Source organism: Osmerus mordax, chromosome 20 (assembly GCF_038355195.1).
Source record: "Osmerus mordax isolate fOsmMor3 chromosome 20, fOsmMor3.pri, whole genome shotgun sequence".
Lineage (NCBI taxonomy): Eukaryota > Metazoa > Chordata > Actinopteri > Osmeriformes > Osmeridae > Osmerus > Osmerus mordax.
The window spans coordinates 422,777-444,071 of NC_090069.1; the positions used below are offsets into that span (position 1 = coordinate 422,777).

General features: G+C 55.8%; 1 protein-coding gene across 2 annotated transcripts; it reads left to right on the forward strand.

The window, feature by feature from the left end:
* The first annotated feature begins 1,289 nt into the window (after window positions 1-1,289).
* Window positions 1,290-21,065, forward strand: abl1 (c-abl oncogene 1, non-receptor tyrosine kinase). Of its 2 annotated transcripts, none has more exons than XM_067258566.1 (11): window positions 1,290-1,537; window positions 14,315-14,479; window positions 14,658-14,953; window positions 15,084-15,356; window positions 15,799-15,883; window positions 16,190-16,367; window positions 16,749-16,933; window positions 17,119-17,271; window positions 17,486-17,575; window positions 17,860-17,979; window positions 18,056-21,065. In XM_067258566.1, exons 1-11 carry the CDS (start codon window positions 1,405-1,407, stop codon window positions 19,630-19,632), a joined length of 3,255 nt encoding a protein of 1,084 aa, XP_067114667.1. In that variant the 5' UTR covers window positions 1,290-1,404; the 3' UTR covers window positions 19,633-21,065. The 2 variants fall into 2 exon arrangements, with proteins under 2 accessions (XP_067114667.1, XP_067114668.1); XM_067258567.1 differs by lacking the exon at window positions 1,290-1,537 and adding an exon at window positions 9,398-9,629.
* Window positions 21,066-21,295: the final 230 nt, after the last annotated feature.

Below are 21,295 nucleotides of genomic sequence, written 5' to 3' on the forward strand. Positions count from 1 at the left end.
AAAGCGTTTTATGTGTATTAAATGGACTTGGTTATGGTTAACATGCACCCGGGGTGAGACTATTGCAGACTTTGTTGTAAGCAAACTAGCGGGAGACAACTGTTGACTGTACCGATGTGGATTTTAAGGGTCTCTAACGCTGCATATCACCAGATTTCAAGATTTAACTACTAGCAAGCTCAAGCTAGCGAAGTTAGCTCCATCGTTAGCATTCCGGCAAAGTTTTCATCACATATTTTGCGTACCAGTTGAATGCTAGAGTCCGAGAAAGGTTTATGCACGAAAGTGCGAGTGGGTTTCTGGGTGTGTTGAGAGGTGAGCCGGATGTCCACTTGTGAATACTAACTACCTTTCTATATAATCTTGAAAGTAAGCTTTACGAACTCAGGATAGTTTTTTTTTAATTTATCGTCCAGAAACCATGGTTGAGAATCTTTGTTCATTCAGACCCTGTGTGCCTATTTCCACAGCTATGCCCATGTGGGTTTCTATTATAATTTAACCGAAACTGTGAACCTATGTAAAATGGGGCACGTATAGATCTCAGGAAGTAGTTACCTGCTTCTAGATGTCAGTATGTCAGAAACACTGGTCTGTCACAAACTGAGCTTACAGGCTAGTGCACCCAGTTCAGTGAAAGGCATGTCATGAAAGCAACATTTTACTAGTCAGACTTGGTGTCCTGTATGTTTGAGCTGGCCGGTGTTGTTGTTGTGGAAGTGTCCATCGTGGAACCTCAACGTTTAAAGACTTGAACATGTCCGAGCGGTGCAGCGCTGGCTGGTAACTCTCCCCAGAGCAGCCTGGACACAGCCAGGTGTCCAGGTCTGAGTTACAGAAGAACTTCCTGTCTAATGTGACTGCTCTCTTCTGATTCTGGACATGCACACGTGCCTTTGATGCACGGTCACAAGAGACTTACCAGCGACAGAAGGATCTGCAGGGTTCCTCACTTCTCTCCAGCCCAGCCAGGGAGACTCCAGCGGGACTGACAGACTCTCACCTCACCCCAGCCCTCCTCACCTCACCCCAGCCCTCTCCCCCTCACCTCACCCCAGCCCTCTCCCCCTCACCCCAGCCCTCTCCCCCTCACCCCAGCCCTCTCCCCCTCACCTCACCCCAGCCCTCTCCCCCTCACCCCAGCCCTCTCCCCCTCACCTCACCCCAGCCCTCTCCCCCTCACCTCACCTCACCCCAGCCCTCTCCCCCTCACCTCACCCCAGCCCTCTCCCCCTCACCCCAGCCCTCTCCCCCTCACCTCACCCCTCTCCCCACTAACTCACCCTCTGTCTGGCCCACATTTCTACCCACCCCAATACCGCACCTCCACACCTCACTCTTGGACACCCTCCTGCCCCTGGGTGACCCAGCCCAGTGCTCCTGCTGCCCTGGCCCCCTGCTCCTATGGGGCAGCAGCCAGGGAAGGTGTCTGGAGACCAGAGGAGGCCAAGCCTTCCGGCGCTGCCCTTCATCAAGGCCGGCCGGAGGGACGCCTCGCGGCATGGCCCCCTCCACTGCAACGTCTTCGCTGTGCACGGTAAGAGCCCCTGGCCTCCGTACTCACACTGCAGAAAAGACCCCTTTTATCCACAGCAACAAACATATCAGTGTTTTTGTTGATCAGAGTGACAGCGTCATCTGGATGATGAAATGCTTAAGATGTTCAGATGCTATTAAAGACCTGATGCCCACACCTAGTGGGACACGCCTGGACCCAAACCCTATCCCCAAGGATAAACAGTCAGTTTAGGATGGCGTTGGGGATTCTGGGTGACGTGTGTGTGAAAGTGTAAAACCTCAGATGTTCCTCAGACAGGAAGCTGGACTGCATTCAGACAGGAAGCTGGACTGCAGTCAGACAGGAAGGTGGACTGCAGTCAGACAGGAAAGTGGACTGCAGTCAGACAGGAAGCTGGACTGCAGTCAGACAGGAAGCTGGACTGCAGTCAGACAGGAAGGTGGACTGCAGTCAGACAGGAAGGTGGACTGCAGTCAGACAGGAAGGTGGACTGCAGTCAGACAGGAAGGTGGACTGCAGTCAGACAGGAAGGTGGACTGCAGTCAGACAGGAAGCTGGACTGCAGTCAGACAGGAAGCTGGACTGCAGTCAGACAGGAAGCTGGACTGCAGTCAGACAGGAAGCTGGACTGCAGTCAGACAGGAAGCTGGACTGCAGTCAGACAGGAAGCTGGACTGCAGTCAGACAGGAAGGTGGACTGCAGTCAGACAGGAAGGTGGACTGCACTCAACAGGAAGGTGGACTGCAGTCAGACAGGAAGGTGGACTGCAGTCAGACAGGAAGGTGGACTGCAGTCAGACAGGAAGGGAAACACAAGCGCTGAGACGATCTGGGCACGGCTCCCCCGCTCCTCCCCTGCTGGGTTGTGAGGTGGACAGGTTAGGAGCGTGTGGTGTGTGACTCATGTAGGGCCTGAAGGGAAATCTTACAGTTCACGCACTTCCATGTTGTGCCCAGTGAGGCTGTGGTGAGGTAGTTTAGCTCTCATGCTAGCCCAGTGAGGCTGTGGTGAGATAGTTTAGCTCTCATGCTAGCCCGGTGAGGCTGTGGTGAGGTAGTTTAGCTCTCATGCTAGCCCAGTGAGGCTGTGGTGAGGTAGTTTAGCTCTCATGCTATCCCAGTGAGGCTGTGGTGAGGTAGTTTAGCTCTCATGCTAGCCCAGTGAGGCTGTGGTGAGGTAGTTTAGCTCTCATGCTAGCCCACACCAATCTCCCCTCCAGGCAGGTTCAGACCCTGCGTTCACCGGGCAGGGAGATAGGGAGGGGAGGAGGCTGAGAGAGGCAGGTAGGTAGTGAGTGAGTGAGAGAGAGAGAGGGCAGGAGAATGAGGAGAAGGAAGTTGGAGGGCAAGCAGAGACGTGTTCATCCCTCCAGTGTATCTGCACTGTAGAGAGGACATGCTTCCACATGGCTCTGTACCCGCTCGCCCACCCAGGACCAGGGGGACTCCTGCAGGGTCCAGACCCACACAACCCCTACAGCAGCTCTGGGTCCTGCAGGATCCTTGTGTGAGGAGTTTCCTGCTTTTGCCCCCTGCTGTTGCATTCTGGGGGACTGGTGCATTCTGGTGCATTCCATGTCCATGTCCCATCAGCGGCTGGGCTGAGGGGGACATGTCCCATCAGCGGCTGGGCTGAGGGGAACATGTCCCATCAGCGGCTGGGCTGAGGGGAACATGTCCCATCAGCGGCTGGGCTGAGGGGGACATGTCCCATCAGCGGCTGGGCTGAGGGGAACATGTCCCATCAGCGGCTGGGCTGAGGGGAACATGTCCCATCAGCGGCTGGGCTGAGGGGGACATGTCCCATCAGCGGCTGGGCTGAGGGGGACATGTCCCATCAGCGGCTGGGCTGAGGGGACATGTCCCATCAGCGGCTGGGCTGAGGGGGACATGTTCCTGTGTGTCTGATGGAGCTGCTGAACGGAATGTTTATTTTTGTTGAGGGTGATGCCTTTCCTCACAGGTGTAGCCTGGACACACACACTGCTAGCTACACCCTCCAATATCCTACTGTATATGACCCCTGACCCCTCCATGTTAGGCAGGATGTGACCTCACCACCTCTTCCTGGTGGCCCGAACTGCACCTGTCTGCCTACATACCTGTCTGTCTGTCTGTCTGTCTGTTTGTCTGACTGACCCTCTCCAGTTGTCATTGTACTTTTTCTCGCTGTTACTCTCTCTCCCTCTCCCCCCCTCTCTCTCCCTCTCTCTCTCCCCTCTCTCTCTTCCTCTCTTCCCCTCTCTCGCTCCCTCTCTCCCCCCTCTCTCGCTCCCTCTCTCCCCCTCTCTCGCTCCCCCCTCTTTCACTCTCTCTCTCTCTCTCTCTCTCCCCCCTATGGCTGGAACTTGTGGAATCTTTTCAGTCTAGACACCAAAGCTCCCTCATGATCCCTGTGGGTCCTGAAGACGCTGGAGGGGTAGGACCTCTCTCTCTCTGGGGTGTAGCGTTAGCCTAGCCATTACAGTACATTGTAGCGTTAGCCTAGCCATTACAGTACAGTGTAGCGTTTGCCTTTGCCATTACCGGACAGTGTAGCATTAGCCTAGCCATTACAGGACAGTGTAGCGTTAGCCTTTGCCATTACCGGACAGTGTAGCGTTAGCCTTTGCCATTACCGGACAGTGTAGCGTTAGCCTAGCCATTACAGGACAGTGTAGCGTTAGCCTTGCCATTACAGGACAGTGTAGCGTTAGCCTAGCCAATACAGGACAGTGTAGCGTTAGCCTAGCTGTATGTGTGGAAAGACCTGTGATGACTGTGGTATGGCTCTCTCTTCTCTTGAAAACTTGACCACCTGGAAAAGAGCTGTCAGTGAAGACAATTCAGTACCGCAGATAATAACTAGCTAAAGCAGGTGTGTGTGAAATTTCTGTTTAGTTAGCAGGACAGTGAGACCAGATACAGGAAGTGAGTCAGGGTTGTGTTTCCAACTTCCTGTCCTCATCCTCAATAACAGTCTTATCTCAGTTGACGACCTTCTGCTTGCTGGGCTTTGTCACTGCTTACAGGTCCTGTGTGTGTGCAGGGAACACTGTGTGTGTGTGTGCAGGGAACACTGTGTGTGTGTGTGTGTGTGTGTGTCTCCCCAGGCAGGGTTAGGTAATATTGCCTATTTTGCAGAGAGAGAGTTGAACACAGGGCAAGCTACAGCAGTGAAGTCAGGAATGTGACCTCTTGTGCATTCCTGACAAATAACTGGTGCAATCCTCTCTCTCTCTGTCTCTCTGTCTCTCTCTGTCTCTGTCTCTCTGTCCCTCCCTGTCTCTCTCCCTCCCTGTCTCTCTCCCTCCCTCCCTGTCTCTCTCCCTCCCTGTCTCTCTCCCTCCCTGTCTCTCTCCCTCCCTGTCTCTCTCCCTCCCTCCCTGTCTCTCTCCCTCCCTCCCTCTCTCTCTCCCTCCCTGTCTCTCTCCCTCCCTGTCTCTCTCCCTCCCTGTCTCTCTCCCTCCCTCTCTCTCTCCCTCCCTGTCTCTCTCTCTGCGTTCTGTGTTCCTCCTACTTCCTGTTTGTCTCCTGTCCACACGCATGTTCACTAATGCCAGTAACCATGGAGACAGGTTCCCCTCTGTCTTGTCTGTCCAGCGGGACAAGGAGGGGTAGTTTAAAGAGACGAGTTGCGAGTCCCCTTGCTAACACACACAGCTGCTGCTCTCTCTCTGGGCAGACAGAGAACCTGTTTGTGTGTGTGTGTGTTTAAGGGTTAATTACCTACCTGGCAAATTCCATCTTGTGATAGAAATGCCGTCTTGTCACAGCCTGTTAGTCCTGGAGGGCTGTGACCACAACACTCCCTCCCTCTCTCCCTTCCCTCCCTTCTCTCTCTGTGTTCCCTCTCTCTCTGCCCTCCCTCCCTCCCTCTCTCCCCTTCCCTCTCTCTCTCCCCTCCCTCCCCTCGGTCCCTCCCTCTCTCTCCCCTCCCTCCCCTCGGTCCCTCCCTCTCTCCTCCCATCTCTCCCCTCTCTCCCTGACTGCATAGCACAGCATCCCAAAGAGGTCGTCGCATGGACGCGAGGGATGGGGTTAGGGGTGACAACACAGTACAGTATACTACACTCCCTGTCAGCTATAGGAGGGAGCAGCTAGCTAGCTAGCTACACTCCCTGTCAGCTATAGGAGGGAACAGCTAGCTAGCTAGCTACACTCCCTGTCAGCTATAGGAGGGGGCAGCTAGCTAGCTAGCTACACTCCCTGTCAGCTATAGGAGGGAACAGCTAGCTAGGTAGCTACACTCCCTGTCAGCTATAGGAGGGGGCAGCTAGCTAGCTAGCTACACTCCCTGTCAGCTATAGGAGGGGGCAGCTAGCTAGCTAGCTACACTCCCTGCATCTGGTTCCACTTAAACACAAAGAAAACCAGCGAACCACTCCACTGCAGCTCATATAGCCTCGTGGCCAAGTCTCTCTCTCTCTTTATTTCTCTTTCTCATACGCGCACACACACACACACACACACACACACATATATACACACATACACACATACACACACACGCGCACACACACACACACACACATACACACACACACACACACACACTGGTCTTTCGTTGTTCCCTCTCCTAGCTCCTCTGTTCTGCACCCTCAGAAATGCCGGAGTATAAACTCAGCTCTCCGACTCAACCTGGAGACTTGATCTGTTTGAAAAACAGATCAAACGTTATTTCAGTGGCTGTTCTCCTCCTCTGTGTTTCTCTACGTCTGGTTTCACTCTGTCATCCAGAGCAGTGTCCAGGGGGATTTGAACCTGTGACCTCATGTACTAAAGCAGATATGAAAGCTGGCGGAGGTAAGCTGGGCCTCTCGCAAAACCCCACAACATGAAAACAAGCGAGGGGGGGGGTCTCTCACTATAGCAGCTGTGTGTGTGTGTGTAACAGTGTCTACATTAGGCTCTTCCCACTGAAGACCTGTCCTCCAGTCTTCTGTCCTACAGAGTGATGTTGATTTACGACCAGCTCTACAGAACCCCGAACCTCACACCTCCAGACACCCCACCCTGAGGGCCCCCAGCTGTGTGGAGGTGATGTAGGGAACCTTACCCCTCTTGCAGACCCAGCCCTGCTCCCAGCCCAAGGTAGCTATCTAGGTTGCTATACTGCGGTCCCTCCATGACAGAATGGCGAACCTAGTATGGTGTCAACTACAGCCAGTTTCCCTCCCTCCCTCTCTCTCTGTAACATAATGCTCAGGGTATACAGTCCAATACCTCACGTTCTTTAACTTAGATGTGCAGAACGGGTGCCAAGCTGGATGGCATTTCTGACATTTTTAGACGGTGTCGGTTCACATCTCCCAGTACGCACACACAACATACACTTACTACACACACACACAACACACACTTACTACACACACACACCCCACACAACACACACTTACTACACACACACTCCCTACACACACACACACCACACACACTCACACATGAAAGATGGGGTTTTAGCAGGTGTGTTTGAGAGAGAGCGAGGCACCCCTGGGATCAGGAGACGAAACCTGCCTCTGCTGCCCTACTCTCCTTCCCAGAGCAACACCAGCAGCTCTGCTTCCCAGAGCAACACCAGCAGCTCTGCTTCCCAGAGCAACAGCAGCTCTGCTTCCCAGAGCAACACCAGCAGCTCTGCTTCCCAGAGCAACACCAGCAGCTCTGCTTCCCAGAGCAACACCAGCAGCTCTGCTTCCCAGAGCAACACCAGCAGGTCCATTTCACTCTGATCTCCATGAACACATATGATTAATCTAGCAGACGCTTTTATCCAAAGCGACATACAAATAGTGTAGAACAGATAGAAAATTTCAGCAGGGAATCAAGGACCAGAAGTGCATTGTGTTCCTGTGTTTGTGTTTGTGTGGGACGTGTGTGTGTGCGCACCCATGTACTTGGTATGGATGTGTGTACTTGTGGAAGTGTGTGTACGTCATCTAACTGTTAACATACTGAGAGAAGATTATATAAAACGCTAGTGAGCTGTTCTCCAATGAGCTCATCACCAAACCATGTGTACCTTCTTCTGCTCTGCTCTCCTCTCTCATCTCTCCTCTTCTCTCCTCTCCTCTCCTCTCTCCGCTCTCTTCTCTCCTCTCTTCCCTCTCCCCTCTCCTCTCCTCTCCCCTCTCCTCTTCTCTCCTCTCCTCTCTCCGCTCTCTTCTCTCCTCTCTTCCCTCTCCCCTCTCCTCTCCTCTCCCCTCTCCCCTTCTCTCCTCTCCTCTCCGCTCTCCTCTCTTCCCTCTCCCCTCTCCTCTCCCCTCTCCCCTCTCCTCTCCCCTCTCCCCTCTCCCCTCTCCTGCTCTGTGTGATGGGGACGTGGACATTACTACACCCCCCAAGTCTGTCACAACGTCCCCGCTTCGGTCCCTACATACAAACCTCATGGTCTCCACTATGCCCCCCCTCCACCCGCACACACCCCGGACCGTGCCCCCGCGCACACCCCGGACCGTGCCCCCGCGCACACCCTGGACCGTGCCCCTGTGGAGGAGGGAGAGGGAGCTGTGTGAGGAGGGAGAGGGAGCTGTGTGTGAGGAGGGAGGGGGAGCTGTGTGTGAGGAGGGAGGGGGAGCTGTGTGTGAGGAGGGAGAGGGAGCTGTGTGTGAGGAGGGAGAGGGAGCTGTGTGAGGAGGGAGGGGGAGCTGTGTGTGAGGAGGGAGGGGGAGCTGTGTGTGAGGAGGGAGGGGGAGCTGTGTGAGGAGGGAGGGGGAGCTGTGTGTGAGGAGGGAGGGGGAGCTGTGTGAGGAGGGAGGGGGAGCTGTGTGAGGAGGGAGGGGGGAGCTGTGTGTGAGGAGGGAGGGGGAGCTGTGTGAGGAGGGAGGGGGAGCTGTGTGTGAGGAGGGAGGGGGAGCTGTGTGAGGAGGGAGGGGGAGCTGTGTGAGGAGGGAGGGGGAGCTGTGTGAGGAGGGAGGGGGAGCTGTGTGAGGAGGGAGGGGGAGCTGTGTGAGGAGGGAGGGGGAGCTGTGTGAGGAGGGAGGGGGAGCTGTGTGAGGAGGGAGGGGGGAGCTGTGTGGTGAAACTATGCTGCTCTGCTTCCAGACCCCACTCTGTAGCCTGTAAACATATCAGAGAGAGAGAGAGAGAGGGAGAGGGCTAGAGAAAGAGAGAGGAGGAGAGGGCTAGAGAGAGAGAGAGAGAGAGAGAGAGAGAGAGAGAGAGAGAGAGAGAGAGAGAAAGAGAATGAGAGGGCTAGAAAGAGAGAGAGAAGGAGAGGGATAGAGAGAGAAGCTGGGGTGGGGGTTGGAAGTAGTGGAGGAAGGGCTTCCCACAAACAGTCTTGTGACTAACAGAAAGACAAAGGGAAAGGCTTCACTCTGACTACAGCGCTTCCAAAGTTTGGTTGCTGGAGCTTTTTGCACTTTGCTAGGCATAGTGTTCGCTGCCGCAACTTTGTTTGTATTCCTGTTTGTAAGTGTGTGTGAGTTGGTTTTCCCTTTGGAGTGTGTGTGTGTGTTGGGAAGGTGGGAGGGACTAACCAGCTGATGTCATTCAGGGCAGCAGGCTGAAAGAGACCCTTTGTTGGCAGTCTTTAGCACGAGCGCCTCTCTCTCACACACTCACGGGCGACTGGAGAATGGCCGTTTCCTCTCTGCCCTGCTGCCTCGCCTGACTCGCCCGCTCGTCCTGCTTTGGCCTCGACCGCTGTCTTCAACCGCCCGGCGCTCCTGAGGAGGAGAGGAGAGGAGGGTCGAGGAGAGGAGGGTCGAGGAGAGGAGAGGGGGAAACCAAGATGGAGGCTGCAGACCGCTAGAGTAGTCGGCAGACCGGAGGAGTTCAAGCTGGGCTGGAGAGTAGAGGGAGAGAAGAGTGAGAGAAAAAAAAACGGATTCTTTCACCTTCAAAGTTTTGTTTTTAACAATCTTCTGCCCCCTTTTCTCGTCGGTCGAAGGAACTTTTTCCAAACTTTTTTTTTTTTCCTTCTTTTTTTTCCCTTTCTCTTTTTTCTTCCTCCGTGAGCGGAAAGTACTTTAGGGAGAGAGACACCCAGACACACAGAAGAATCTGGATTTTTCAAGTGGGAAGTGGGGGGGAAAAAAGCAAATGAAAATGTTGGAGATTTGTCTGAAATTGGTGGGGTGCAAATCTAAGAAGGGACTCTCGTCCTCCTCCAGCTGCTACCTGGAAGGTAAGACTGGGGGGGGGACTGAAGGGGGCTGGGGGGGGGTGGGGGGGTACTCAGGGAAAGGGAAAGATGGAGGGATATTACTGCATAGTGGGTTTGAGAGGGTAGAGAGAGGCGAGCTATCTCTGTGAGGCCTATTTCCTACGCTGTGGAAAGGGGAGGGAGGACAGCCAGACACACTGGCTCACTGCAGACAGGAGGGGAGGAGAGGCAGGGAGGAGAGGCAGGGAGGAGAGGCAGGGAGGAGAGGCAGGGAGGAGAGGCAGGGAGGCTCACTGCAGACAGGAGGGGAGAAGAGGCAGGGAGGAGAGGCAGGGAGGCACACTGCAGACAGGAGGGGAGAAGAGGCAGGGAGGAGAGAATGGAAGGAAATCTGATTCCTGGCCTGTGTTTCTGAGGAGAGGGTATCTAATCTCAAATATTCATTCTCCGTTTTCAGCTTTTACTCTGTTTCAGTTCTGTTTTCTCCCAGCTTGTCTACGTAAGGAAGTTAGGTGAAAGTACACTGAGTTACAGAGTGGCGTTAGAGGCCTTTTCTGTAGATTAGCCCACTTAACTCATTTTCCATGACTCCCTATTCCCTCTACTTGAAATGAAGATAAGCTAACTGTGTTAGCCCAAATGAAAGATTGATTCAGTTCTGAGAAGGGGAGGGTACATGAGTTTGAACATCAACACGATCATTGATTTGTAACCGAACACTCAGCATGTGCCAGGGATTGTGCAACCATGTGATTGAATAGACCAGCGGCCTGTTGACCAGCGGGCTGTTGACCAGCGGCCTGTTGACCAGCGGCCTGTTGACCAGCGGCCTGTTGACCAGCGGCCTGTTGATAAGAGAATGTTGATCAGAAACTCAGACAAGCTCTCTCACCCCCACACCCTCTCACCTCCACACTCTCACCCCCACACCCTCTCACCTCCACACTCTCACCTCCACACTCTCACCCCCACACCCTCTCACCCCCACACCCTCTCACCCCCACACCCTCTCACCCCCAAACCCTCTCACCTCCACACTCTCTCACCCCCACACCCTCTCACAACCACACCCTCTCACCTCCACACTCTCACCTCCACAATCTCACCTCCACACACTCTCACCCCCACACCCTCTCACCTCCACACTCTCACCCCCACACCCTCTCACCTCCACACTCTCACCCCCACACCCTCTCACCCCCACACCCTCTCACCTCCACACTCTCTCACCCCCACACTCTCTCACCTCCACCCTCTCACCCCTACACCCTCTCACCCCCACACTCTCACTCCCACACCCTCTCACCTCCACACTCTCACCCCTACACCCTCTCACCCCCAAACCCCCACACCCTCTCACCCCACACTCTCACTTCCACACTCATTCCCACACCCTCTCACCCCCACACCCTCTCACCCCCACACTCTCACCCCCACACTCTCACCCCCACACTCTCACCCCCACACCCTCTCACCTAAACACTCACCTCCACCCTCTCACCCCCACACCCTCTCACCCACACACACTCTCACCCCCACACTCTCACCCCCACACTCTCACCCCCACACTCTCACCCCCACACTCTCACCCCCACACTCTCACCCACACACCCTCTCAACTCCACACTCTCTCACCCCCACACTCTCACCCCCACACCCTCTCACCTCCACACTCTCTCACCCCCACACTCTCACCCCCACACTCTCACCCCCACACTCTCACCCCCACACCCTCTCACCCCCACACCCTCTCACCCCCACACTCTCTCACCCCCACACTCTCACCCCCACACTCTCACCCCCACACCCTCTCACCTCAACACTCACCTCCACACACTCTCACCTCCACACACTCTCACCTCCACACTCTCTCACCCCCACACACTCTCACCCCCACACGCTGTAACAGTTTAACATGTTGTTCATTCAAAGGGACCTGAGCAGAGCGTGCAGCAGAGGGGGGGGGCCTGACAGTGTTTCGATGTTGAGGGATTAACTGTGCAGCGCTCCTTAGTAACCAGCGCTCCTTAGTAACCAGCGTGTGTTTGAGGGTGTTTGTGTCAGGAGGCCTCTGGCTGCCCCTGGCTCGTCTGTTTAGCTTATGTTAAGTTGGAACAAGGATTCCACAGCCTTCAGTACTCTCAGTAGATCCCTCTCTGTAGATCCCTCTCGGTAGATCCCTCTCGGTAGATCCCTCTCAGTAGATCCCTCTCTGTAGATCCCTCTCGGTAGATCCCTCTCTGTAGATCCCTCTCTGTAGATCCCTCTCGGTAAATCCCTCTCGGTAGATCCCTCTCGGTAGATCCCTCTCGGTAGATCCCTCTCGGTAGATCCCTCTCGGTAGATCCCTCTCGATAGATCCCTCTCAGGGAACAGATGCAAGGGGAATTCCTCCCCAGCAGTCCTGAATGGTGTTCAAACATTTAAGCTTTTCACACCTGTTCCTGAGTCTGTGTGTGTGCGTGTGGATGTGGTGTGTGTGGGGTGTGTGTGTGTGTGTGTGTCAGGCCATCTGACCCTCACACTCCTCCGGATCGTTGTCTAGTGTGAACTGTTGACAGCAGCAGACCTCATAGGGGAGGTGAGACAGGGTCTCCACCCTGCTGTCTGTCTGTCCACCTCCACCCTAACCCTGCTGTCTGTCTGTCCACCTCCACCCTAACCCTGCTGTCTGTCTGTCCACCTCCACCCTAACCCTGCTGTCTGTCTGTCCACCTCCACCCTAACCCTGCTGTCTGTCTGTCCACCTCCACCCTAACCCTGCCTTCTGGTGGTGACAGGCCACAAGATCACAAGAGCAACATCTTTCCTGTGTCCTGTGTCCTGTGTCCTGGTCCTGTGTCCTGTGTCCTGGTCCTGTGTCCTGTGTCCTGGTCCTGGTCCTGTGTCCTGGTCCTGTGTCCTGGTCCTGTGTCCTGGTCCTGTGTCCTGGTCCTGTGTCCTGGTCCTGGTCCTGGTCCTGTGTCCTGGTCCTGTGTCCTGTGTCCTGTGTCCTGGTCCTGTGTCCTGTGTCCTGGTCCTGTGTCCTGTGTCCTGTGTCCTGTGTCCTGTGTCCTGTGTCCTGTGTCCTGTGTCCTGTGTCCTGTGTCCTGTGTCCTGGTCCTGTGTCCTGGTCCTGTGTCCTGGTCCTGTGTCCTGTGTCCTGGTCCTGTGTCCTGTGTCCTGTGTCCTGTGTCCTGGTCCTGTGTCCTGGTCCTGGTCCTGGTCCTGTGTCCTGTGTCCTGGTCCTGTGTCCTGGTCCTGTGTCCTGGTCCTGTGTCCTGTGTCCTGTGTCCTGTGTCCTGGTCCTGTGTCCTGTGTCCTGGTCCTGTGTCCTGTGTCCTGTGTCCTGGTCCTGTGTCCTGTGTCCTGGTCCTGTGTCCTGTGTCCTGTGTCCTGGTCCTGTGTCCTGTGTCCTGGTCCTGTGTCCTGTGTCCTGTGTCCTGTGTCCTGGTCCTGGTCCTGTGTCCTGTGTCCTGGTCCTGTGTCCTGGTCCTGTGTCCTGGTCCTGTGTCCTGGAGGGGTCGGGGGTGTAGAGTGTGTTTGATAGAGCAGCTTCCTGTGTTTGTGTCTGAGAAGCAGTGTGGTCGGATTCAGCAGCCTCTCTGGGCTCTGCTAGCCTGGCTGTGGTTTCATACTGGTGCTCATAACTCTGTCGTAACAGAGATTCATGAGTTGCACACATCTGTTTGGGAGTCTTAGCCGTCAGGAGGCAGGATGAGGTTAGGGTTGTAGTCACATCCTAAGAGGGCTTCTTTACAGCTTGTACACTCATGATCAGCCTCCCTGCCTCCATCTGTACCTCCGCCTCTCCAACCCCCCTGAACCACTACCACATCACAAGCTGCTGTCCTGCTGTCTGATGCTCTAAACAGCAGACTGTCTCAGCCCTGTCATCTGACAGTGAGTGAGTGAGTGAGTGTGTGTGAGAAGCTGAAGGTGCTGAAACGGGTGTGACAGCTGTGGAATGTAGTCAGTGTTTGGCCCTAACCCCCCCCGTTTCTACCTGTCTGTCTACCTGCCCACCTTTCTACCTGTCTGTCTACCTTTCTGTCTGCCTTTCTGTCTGCCTGTCTGTCTCCCTGCCTGCCTGCCTGCCTGCCTGCCTGCCTGCGCGGGTCATTTCCTGACCCTAAGCCTGATGAGCCTGCAGGGCTCCCATCCAGCCTTCATCTCTCAGCCTGGAAATGAAAACAACTGTGTTGATGCCTCAGGAAATGGGTTAGGGTTAGGCTTAGGGTCAGGAAATGACCCGCGCCACCCGGACACTGCGGGTCCTTTATTAAAACAGGGAGACTTGTTACACCTTGGCTGAGAAACAGCTGGCTGGAGGCAGACTTGTTACACCTGGGCTGGGTGGAACAAGTCTGTAGCTGGGTGGAGACCTCTCTGAGGCTGTAGCTGGGTGGAGACCTCTCTGAGGCTGTAGCTGGGTGGAGACCTCTCTGAGGCTGTAGCTGGGTGGAGACCTCTGAGGCTGTAGCTGGGTGGAGATCTCTCTGAGGCTGTAGCTGGGTGGAGACCTCTCTGAGGCTGTAGCTGGGTGGAGACATCTCTGAGGCTGTAGCTGGGTGGAGGCGTGCTTTGCTGATGCAGGAGAACATAGAAACAGTCAGATGTTGACACACAGTGTGTCTGACAACAATGTACCTAACCCTCCAGCGCTTTAGCTTCAAACCCTTACCCCCTCCATCCTGGTCTGAGCTGTGTGTGTGTGTGTGTTCCAGAAGCTCTGCAGAAGCCTGACTTGGACCCCCCAGGTCTGTCGGAGGCGGGCCGCTGGAACTCCAAGGAGAGCCTGCTGGCTGGGCCCAGTGAGAACGACCCCAACCTGTTTGTGGCGCTTTACGACTTTGTGGCCAGCGGGGACAACACCCTCAGCATCACCAAGGGTAAGACGCGGACACTGAGAGGGGGGTCAACAGATAACTACTGTCCCCTGAAACTGTTACCTACACCAGACAACACCAGTAACAATGTCCACTGACCTATGACCTCTCTCTAACCTCTCTCTAACCTTTGACCTCTCTCTCTGTGTGTGTGTGTGTGTGCCTCCCTGCCCCCCTGCAGGAGAGAAGCTCAGAGTGCTGGGGTACAACCACAATGGCGAGTGGTGCGAGGCCCGGACCAAGAACGGCCAGGGCTGGGTGCCTAGCAACTACATCACGCCGGTGAACAGCCTGGAGAAGCACAGCTGGTACCACGGGCCGGTGTCGCGCAACGCAGCAGAGTACCTGCTGAGCTCCGGGATCAACGGCAGCTTCCTGGTGCGGGAGAGCGAGAGCAGCCCAGGACAGAGGTCCATCTCTCTGCGCTACGAGGGCCGGGTCTATCACTACCGCATCAACACCGCCTCCGACAGCAAGGTGGGGGCTGGGAGGAGACTGTGGTGATGAGGAGGATGATGAGTTGGTCCTGGCTTAAGGATCGTTATTTCCTTCAGGTAGAGAAGATCCCAGGATCCTTCAGTCTAACACCTCCCCCTCCTCCCTCCAGCTGTACGTTTCATCAGAGAGTCGTTTCACCACGCTGGCCGAGCTGGTGCACCACCACTCCACGGTGGCCGATGGGCTGATCACCACGCTGCACTACCCGGCGCCCAAGCGCACCAAGCCCACGGTGTACGGCGTGTCGCCCAACTACGACAAGTGGGAGATGGAGCGCACCGACATCACCATGAAGCACAAGCTGGGCGGCGGGCAGTACGGGGAGGTGTACGAGGGCGTGTGGAAGAAGTACAGCCTCACCGTGGCCGTCAAGACTCTGAAGGTGAGTTAGTGTGTGTCCCACTCCTAAGACAAGTATATGTGCTGAGCTCTGTCCAGTATAGCTCCACCTGGTGCTACAGAGGAATAACTGCAGGTGATTTAGTACCCCAATGGAGACATTACGATTACATTTAGTCATTTAGCAGACGCTCTTATCCAGAGCGACTTACAGTAAGTACAGGGACATTCCCCCCGCGGCAAGTAGGCTGAAGTGCCTTGCCCAAGGACACAACGTCATTTGCACGGCCGGGAATCAAACCGGCAATCTTCTAATTAATAGCCCGATTCCCTAACCGCTCAGACATCTGACATTAAGACCTCATGCACCCTCCTTCTGAAGCTAAATCAGTGTCTGTAGTATCTGTAGTGTGTGTGTGTGTATTGAGCATGCGTGTGTGTTCTGAGCATGCGTGTGTATACTGAGCGTGTGTGTGTGTGCCCAGGAGGATACGATGGAGGTGGAGGAGTTCCTGAAAGAAGCTGCCGTCATGAAGGAGATCAAGCACCCCAATCTGGTGCAGCTGCTTGGTGAGCACATGAATCATCATGAACACATGAACCATCATGAACACATGAACCATCATGAACACATGAATCATCATGAACATATGAATCATCATGAACATATGAATCATCATGAACATATGAATCATCATGAACATATGAATCATCATGAACATATGAATCATCATGAACACATGAACCATCATGAACATGAATCACTCAAAGCTCCCTGTACCGTACATCTGACCTGCTAAATGACTGTATATATATATGTGTATATGAATATGTATGAACACCTGAGTCAGGTGAGTAAGACTCCGCCCTCCGCAGGTGTGTGCACGCGCGAGCCTCCTTTCTACATCATCACAGAGTTCATGACCCACGGCAACCTGCTGGACTACCTGAGGGACTGTCTCCGGGAGGAGGTGAACGCCGTGGTGCTGCTCTACATGGCCACGCAGATCTCCTCCGCCATGGAGTACCTGGAGAGGAAGAACTTCATCCACAGGTCAGGGTCGTCCTCTCTTGTGTGATCTCCTCTCTGGTCTCCCCTATCTCCTCCTCCTCTCCTCTCTCCTACCCTGGTCTCCCCCATCTCCTCCTTTCTCCTTTCCCCCATCTCCTCCTCCTCTCCTCTCCTACCCTGGTCTCCCCCATCTCCTCCTCTCTGGTCTCCCCCATCTCCTCCTCTCTGATCTCCCCCATCTCCTCCTCTCTGGTCTCCCCCATCTCCTCCTTTCTGGTCTCCCCCATCTCCTCCTCTCTGGTCTCCCCCATCTCCTCCTCTCTGGTCTCCCCCATCTCCTCCTCTCTGGTCTCCCCCATCTCCTCCTCTCTCCTCTCTGGTCTCCTCCTCTGATCTAAGGACTAACCCCCCCCCCCCCTCCAGGGACCTGGCTGCCAGGAACTGCCTGGTGGGGGAGAACCACCTGGTGAAGGTGGCAGACTTCGGCCTGAGCCGGCTGATGACGGGCGACACCTACACCGCCCACGCCGGCGCCAAGTTCCCCATCAAGTGGACCGCCCCCGAGAGCCTAGCCTACAACAAGTTCTCCATCAAGTCTGATGTCTGGGGTGAGTCTGGGGGGAGGAGGTGGAGTCATGGGGGGAGGGGGGCTCAAGACTGTTTGAGGAGGAGAGACAGGAAGTGACACGTTCAGTAAGTGTGTATGGGAGATCAGGAAAACCCTTCTAAACGTCAGAAGCTGAGCTAGCTAGGACTGGGTGTCATGTGGTATGTCGCCCCCTCCCTGCTCCAGCGTTCGGCGTGTTGCTATGGGAGATCGCCACCTATGGGATGTCTCCGTACCCGGGCATCGACCTGTCCCAGGTGTATGAGCTGTTGGAGAAGGACTACCGCATGGATCGACCTGAGGGCTGCCCGGAGAAAGTGTACCAGCTGATGAGGGCCTGTACGTACACATACACACATACACACACACACACATACACACACACACACACACACACACGGATCCTTCACAAACACATGGACCCTACACCTACACACGGACAGGTACATACAAGTATGAACAGGTATTTACAGGTATTAGGGACCGGTTTCTGTGGGTATATACAGGTATTAAGTGTCCTCTCTCCTCCCCCCCTCCCCCTCCTCCCCCCCAGGCTGGAAGTGGAACCCTGCCGAGCGCCCGTCCTTCGCTGAAACTCACCAGGCCTTCGAGAACATGTTCCAGGAATCCAGCATCTCCGACGGTCAGCTCACCTGCTAATACCCTGCTAGCTTACCTGCTACTTCTCCTGCTAGCTCACCTGCTAATACCCTGCTAGTTCTCCTGCTAGCTCACCTGCTAATACCCTGCTAGCTCTCCTGCTAGCTCACCTGCTAATACCCTGCTAGCTCTCCTGCTAGCTGACCTGCTAATACCCTGCTAGCTCACCTGCTAGTTCTCCTGCTAGCTCACACCCTGCTAGCTCATTCTGAATCTGATGTGGGGTCAGGTGATGCTGACTGTGCGTGTGTGTATGTGTGTGTTCAGAGGTGGAGATGGAGCTGGGGAAACAGCAGTGTGTGGGCTGCAGTCAGAAGGCCCCAGAGCTGCCCACCAAGACCAGGACCCTGCGCAGGAACCAGGACCCCCGTGACCCTGACAGCCCTGGTGAGACCTCCTGGATGCCATGTAGCCTGCCTGTGTGTGTGTTTGTGTGTGTTGACCTGCCTCCTGTGCCCTCCAGACCCAGCAGAGCTGGAGGTGGCTGTGTCTCCCCTGCTGCCCAGGAAGGAGCGCCTCCCGCTGGACGTGGCGGAGGAGGAGCGCCTGCTGCCCCGGGACAAGAGTCGCAGCAGCTTCCTGAGCCGCATCAAGAAGAAGAAGAAGACGGCTCCGGCTCCGCCCAAGAGGAGCAGCTCCTTCAGGGAGACGGACGCTCACCTGGACCGCCACGCGCCGGAGCCCCGTGACGACGCCCCCGGCGACGCCCCCGACCACGGCAAGTTCCCGGGCGCCAACAACAACGGGGTGGGCGGGGTCACCAACGGAGCGCCTCCCTACCCCAGCCCCCTGTTCCCCCCCCACGGCAAGAAGAAGGGCATCCCGGCCGTGCCGGTGGCGGGGGGCAGGGGGGGCATGGGCCCCCCGGGGGAGGAGGACGTGGTGTCCAACTCCAAACGCTTCCTGCGTTCCTCGTCCGCCTCCAGTGCGCCGCCTGGCTCTGACCGGTCAGAGTGGAGGTCGGTCACGCTCCCCCGCGAGCTCGGCCAGCGGCACTTTGACTCGGGCACCCTGGGGGGCAAGCCGGCGCTGCCGCGCAAGAAAGCCAGCGAGCAGAAGGGGGAGGCGTGCCCTCGCCGTGGCGCGCTCACGCCCCCGCCTCGCCTCCCCAGGAGGACGGAGGAGGCGGACGAGGTGTTCGGGGAGGTGGAGACACCCACGGCTCGGCTCAGGAGGCTGGAGAGCTGCAGGACCAGCGCCCTGCAGGCCGAACTCCTCAAGCCCAACGTGTTCCCCACGCTGGGGGCCGCCGCCGACGAGTGCAAGGCCCGTCGCCACAGGCCTGCCCTGGACCCCTCCTCCCCGGCCACGACCACGCCCCAGGGAAAGTTCCAGAAGTCCAAGCCGGCGCCACCTCCGCCGCCCTCCGGCAGCAAGTCAGGCAAGCCTTCCCGGGGCCTCGACCTCCCCTCCCCCACGGACCCCAAGCCCCGAGGCCCCTCCTCTCTGAGCCACGGCCCGGAGCCCCACCACGCCTCCAGCGACCCGCCTCGCCCCCTCCTTTCTGACCTCCCCAAGAAGCTGGTCTCCTCCTCCAAACCGTTAAAGACCTCCTCCTCCTCCAGCTCTGTCTCCTCTTCCCCCGGCCAGACCTCCTTCTCCCCCTTGGGCTCCCCGCTGGGCTCCCCCGGGGACCCCGCCTCTCCCCCGGCCTTCATCCCCCTCATGGACACCCGCCGCTCCCTGCGCAAGACACGGCAGCTCCCGGAGCGGACAGCCCACTCGGCCGTGACGCGCGACATGGTCCTGCAGGGCAGCGAGGAGCTGCGCACCGCCATCGCCCGCGTGTCGGAGCAGATGGGCAGCCACAGCGCCGTGCTGGAGGCCGGGAAGAACCTGTCCCGCTGCTGCGTGAGTTTCGTGGAGTCCATCCAGCAGATGAGGAACAAGTTTGCGTTCCGCGAGGCCATCAACAAGCTGGAGAGCAACCTGAGGGAGCTGCAGATCTGCCCGGCCGCCACCGGGGGCGCCAGCGCGCAGCAGGACTTCAGGAAGCTGCTGTCCTCCCTCAAAGAGATCAGTGACATCGTCCAGAGGTAGCGGGACACACATCTGACCAGGAGGCTAACCTGATCTGAAAACACAACTCCCCCTCCTCTCCCCCCCCCCCTCTCTCGACCCCCCTCCCCTCCTCCTCTTCTTCTGCGCCCGAGTGCGTCAGCAGACCCTGCCGGTCGTGTTTCGGAGGACGGAGGGTTCAGGACGCTACAGGACAGCTGGAGAACTCACTTCTGGAGAAGCTGGCTTGGCTGTTTCCCAGGACCCTGCAGCCTGTGGTTACTGTGGTTACTGTGGTTACTGTGGTAACTGTGGTAACTGTGGTAACTGTGGTAACTGTGGTTACTGTGGTTACTGTGGTTACTGTGGTTACTGTGGTTACTGTGGTTACTGTGGTTACTGTGGTTACTGGACAGACTCAAACAACAAACACAGACTATTGAGTGTTTTTTTGTTTTTTTTTGCCGAGAGCCTTAAACCTATGAATGCAAGTTTCTCTGTGGCCAGGGCCCAGTCCTGACACTACCTGTTCAGTCGTCAACTTGATCATGTGGTTAGTTTTACAGACAGGAAGCTGTCTCTCTGTTTCCTGTCAGCTGACGATGTGCAGCAACACCTGGAGGACTCCTGCCCGCTCTGCTGAGACTGAACACATTAAGCTTACACACACCACACAAACACACTTACTACCTGCTCTCTCCATCATCCCTTCTGTTGACTTGGTGTGTGTGTGTGCTTGCGTCAGTATTGTGTGGATGGATCCATGTATCAGTATTCCCCATGTGCCGTAAAGGAGGTATGGAAGACCCCCCCCCCCAGCAACACTAGCAGCAGCAGCCCAGTCCTCCAGGATGGACTCACCTGAGCACTCACACACCCACCACTTCCTGGTTACACACTGTCTCCACGGCAACCCGGAGGAACCAGGAACAGGATGTGAATGTTGTTTTTATGTCTTGATGAGCGAACCCTCGTTGCTTGTCATCTTTTATTTGTTTTAACTGACATTTTGTTGTTGTCCTCTAAACCACTTACAGCCTCCAGAGCTGCACCGCTCTGGACAACCGCTCTGGAGAACCTTGTGCACGTACAGGAACGTCTCATGTCCATGGGTTCCCTTCGCTACACTGCAGAACCCACCCAGACATTCCCTGACACAGCCAATCAGAGGGCACATAGAATGACCCCCCTCACCTACGTGTTCAGTATTACTCTGATCCTTGACCTTAACCCTGTCTGACTGCGAGGGCGTTCTGAACCACAGCTGCCTTCCTTCACGGTACGTGACGACATCTCCGTGACGACGTCTCCTTGACGACGTCTCCTACGTGAATTTATTTGGCGTCGTCGTGGTGACAGTCAGAGCCGCCGCCTCAGTGCTCCCTTTGTAAATACATACTTTCTTTTTTTGTTCCTTTATTGTAACCTTGGTGCAATTTTATTGTTGCAATAAAAAAAGCGATTTTGCTACTTGAAATGGATTGTTGACTGGTGTCTGACTGACTGTATCGTACACACACACACCTTATACTGTGTCTCAATGTATCACATCTTGCACTGTGTAACATTTTTCCCTACCTCTGTTCACCCCCTAACTGACTAGGAAGGTGCCACATGCATGAACCTGGCTCCGGTTGCTCATATTAGTCCTCTCAACGTGCAGTGAGAATCATTTTTTGCTGGAACCTTTTTCTTTCTACCCTTT

What these genes read in the sequence shown, in the direction of transcription:
- abl1 (XM_067258566.1), top strand. Translation starts at nt 1,405, where the DNA reads ATGGGGCAGCAGCCAGGGAAGGTGTCTGGAGACCAGAGGAGGCCAAGC. An exon ending in CAACGTCTTCGCTGTGCACG is followed by an intron (nt 1,538 to 14,314) that starts GTAAGAGCCCCT and finishes TGTGTGTTCCAG; the next exon opens with AAGCTCTGCAGAAGCCTGAC. An exon ending in CAATCTGGTGCAGCTGCTTG is followed by an intron (nt 15,884 to 16,189) that starts GTGAGCACATGA and finishes CGCCCTCCGCAG; the next exon opens with GTGTGTGCACGCGCGAGCCT.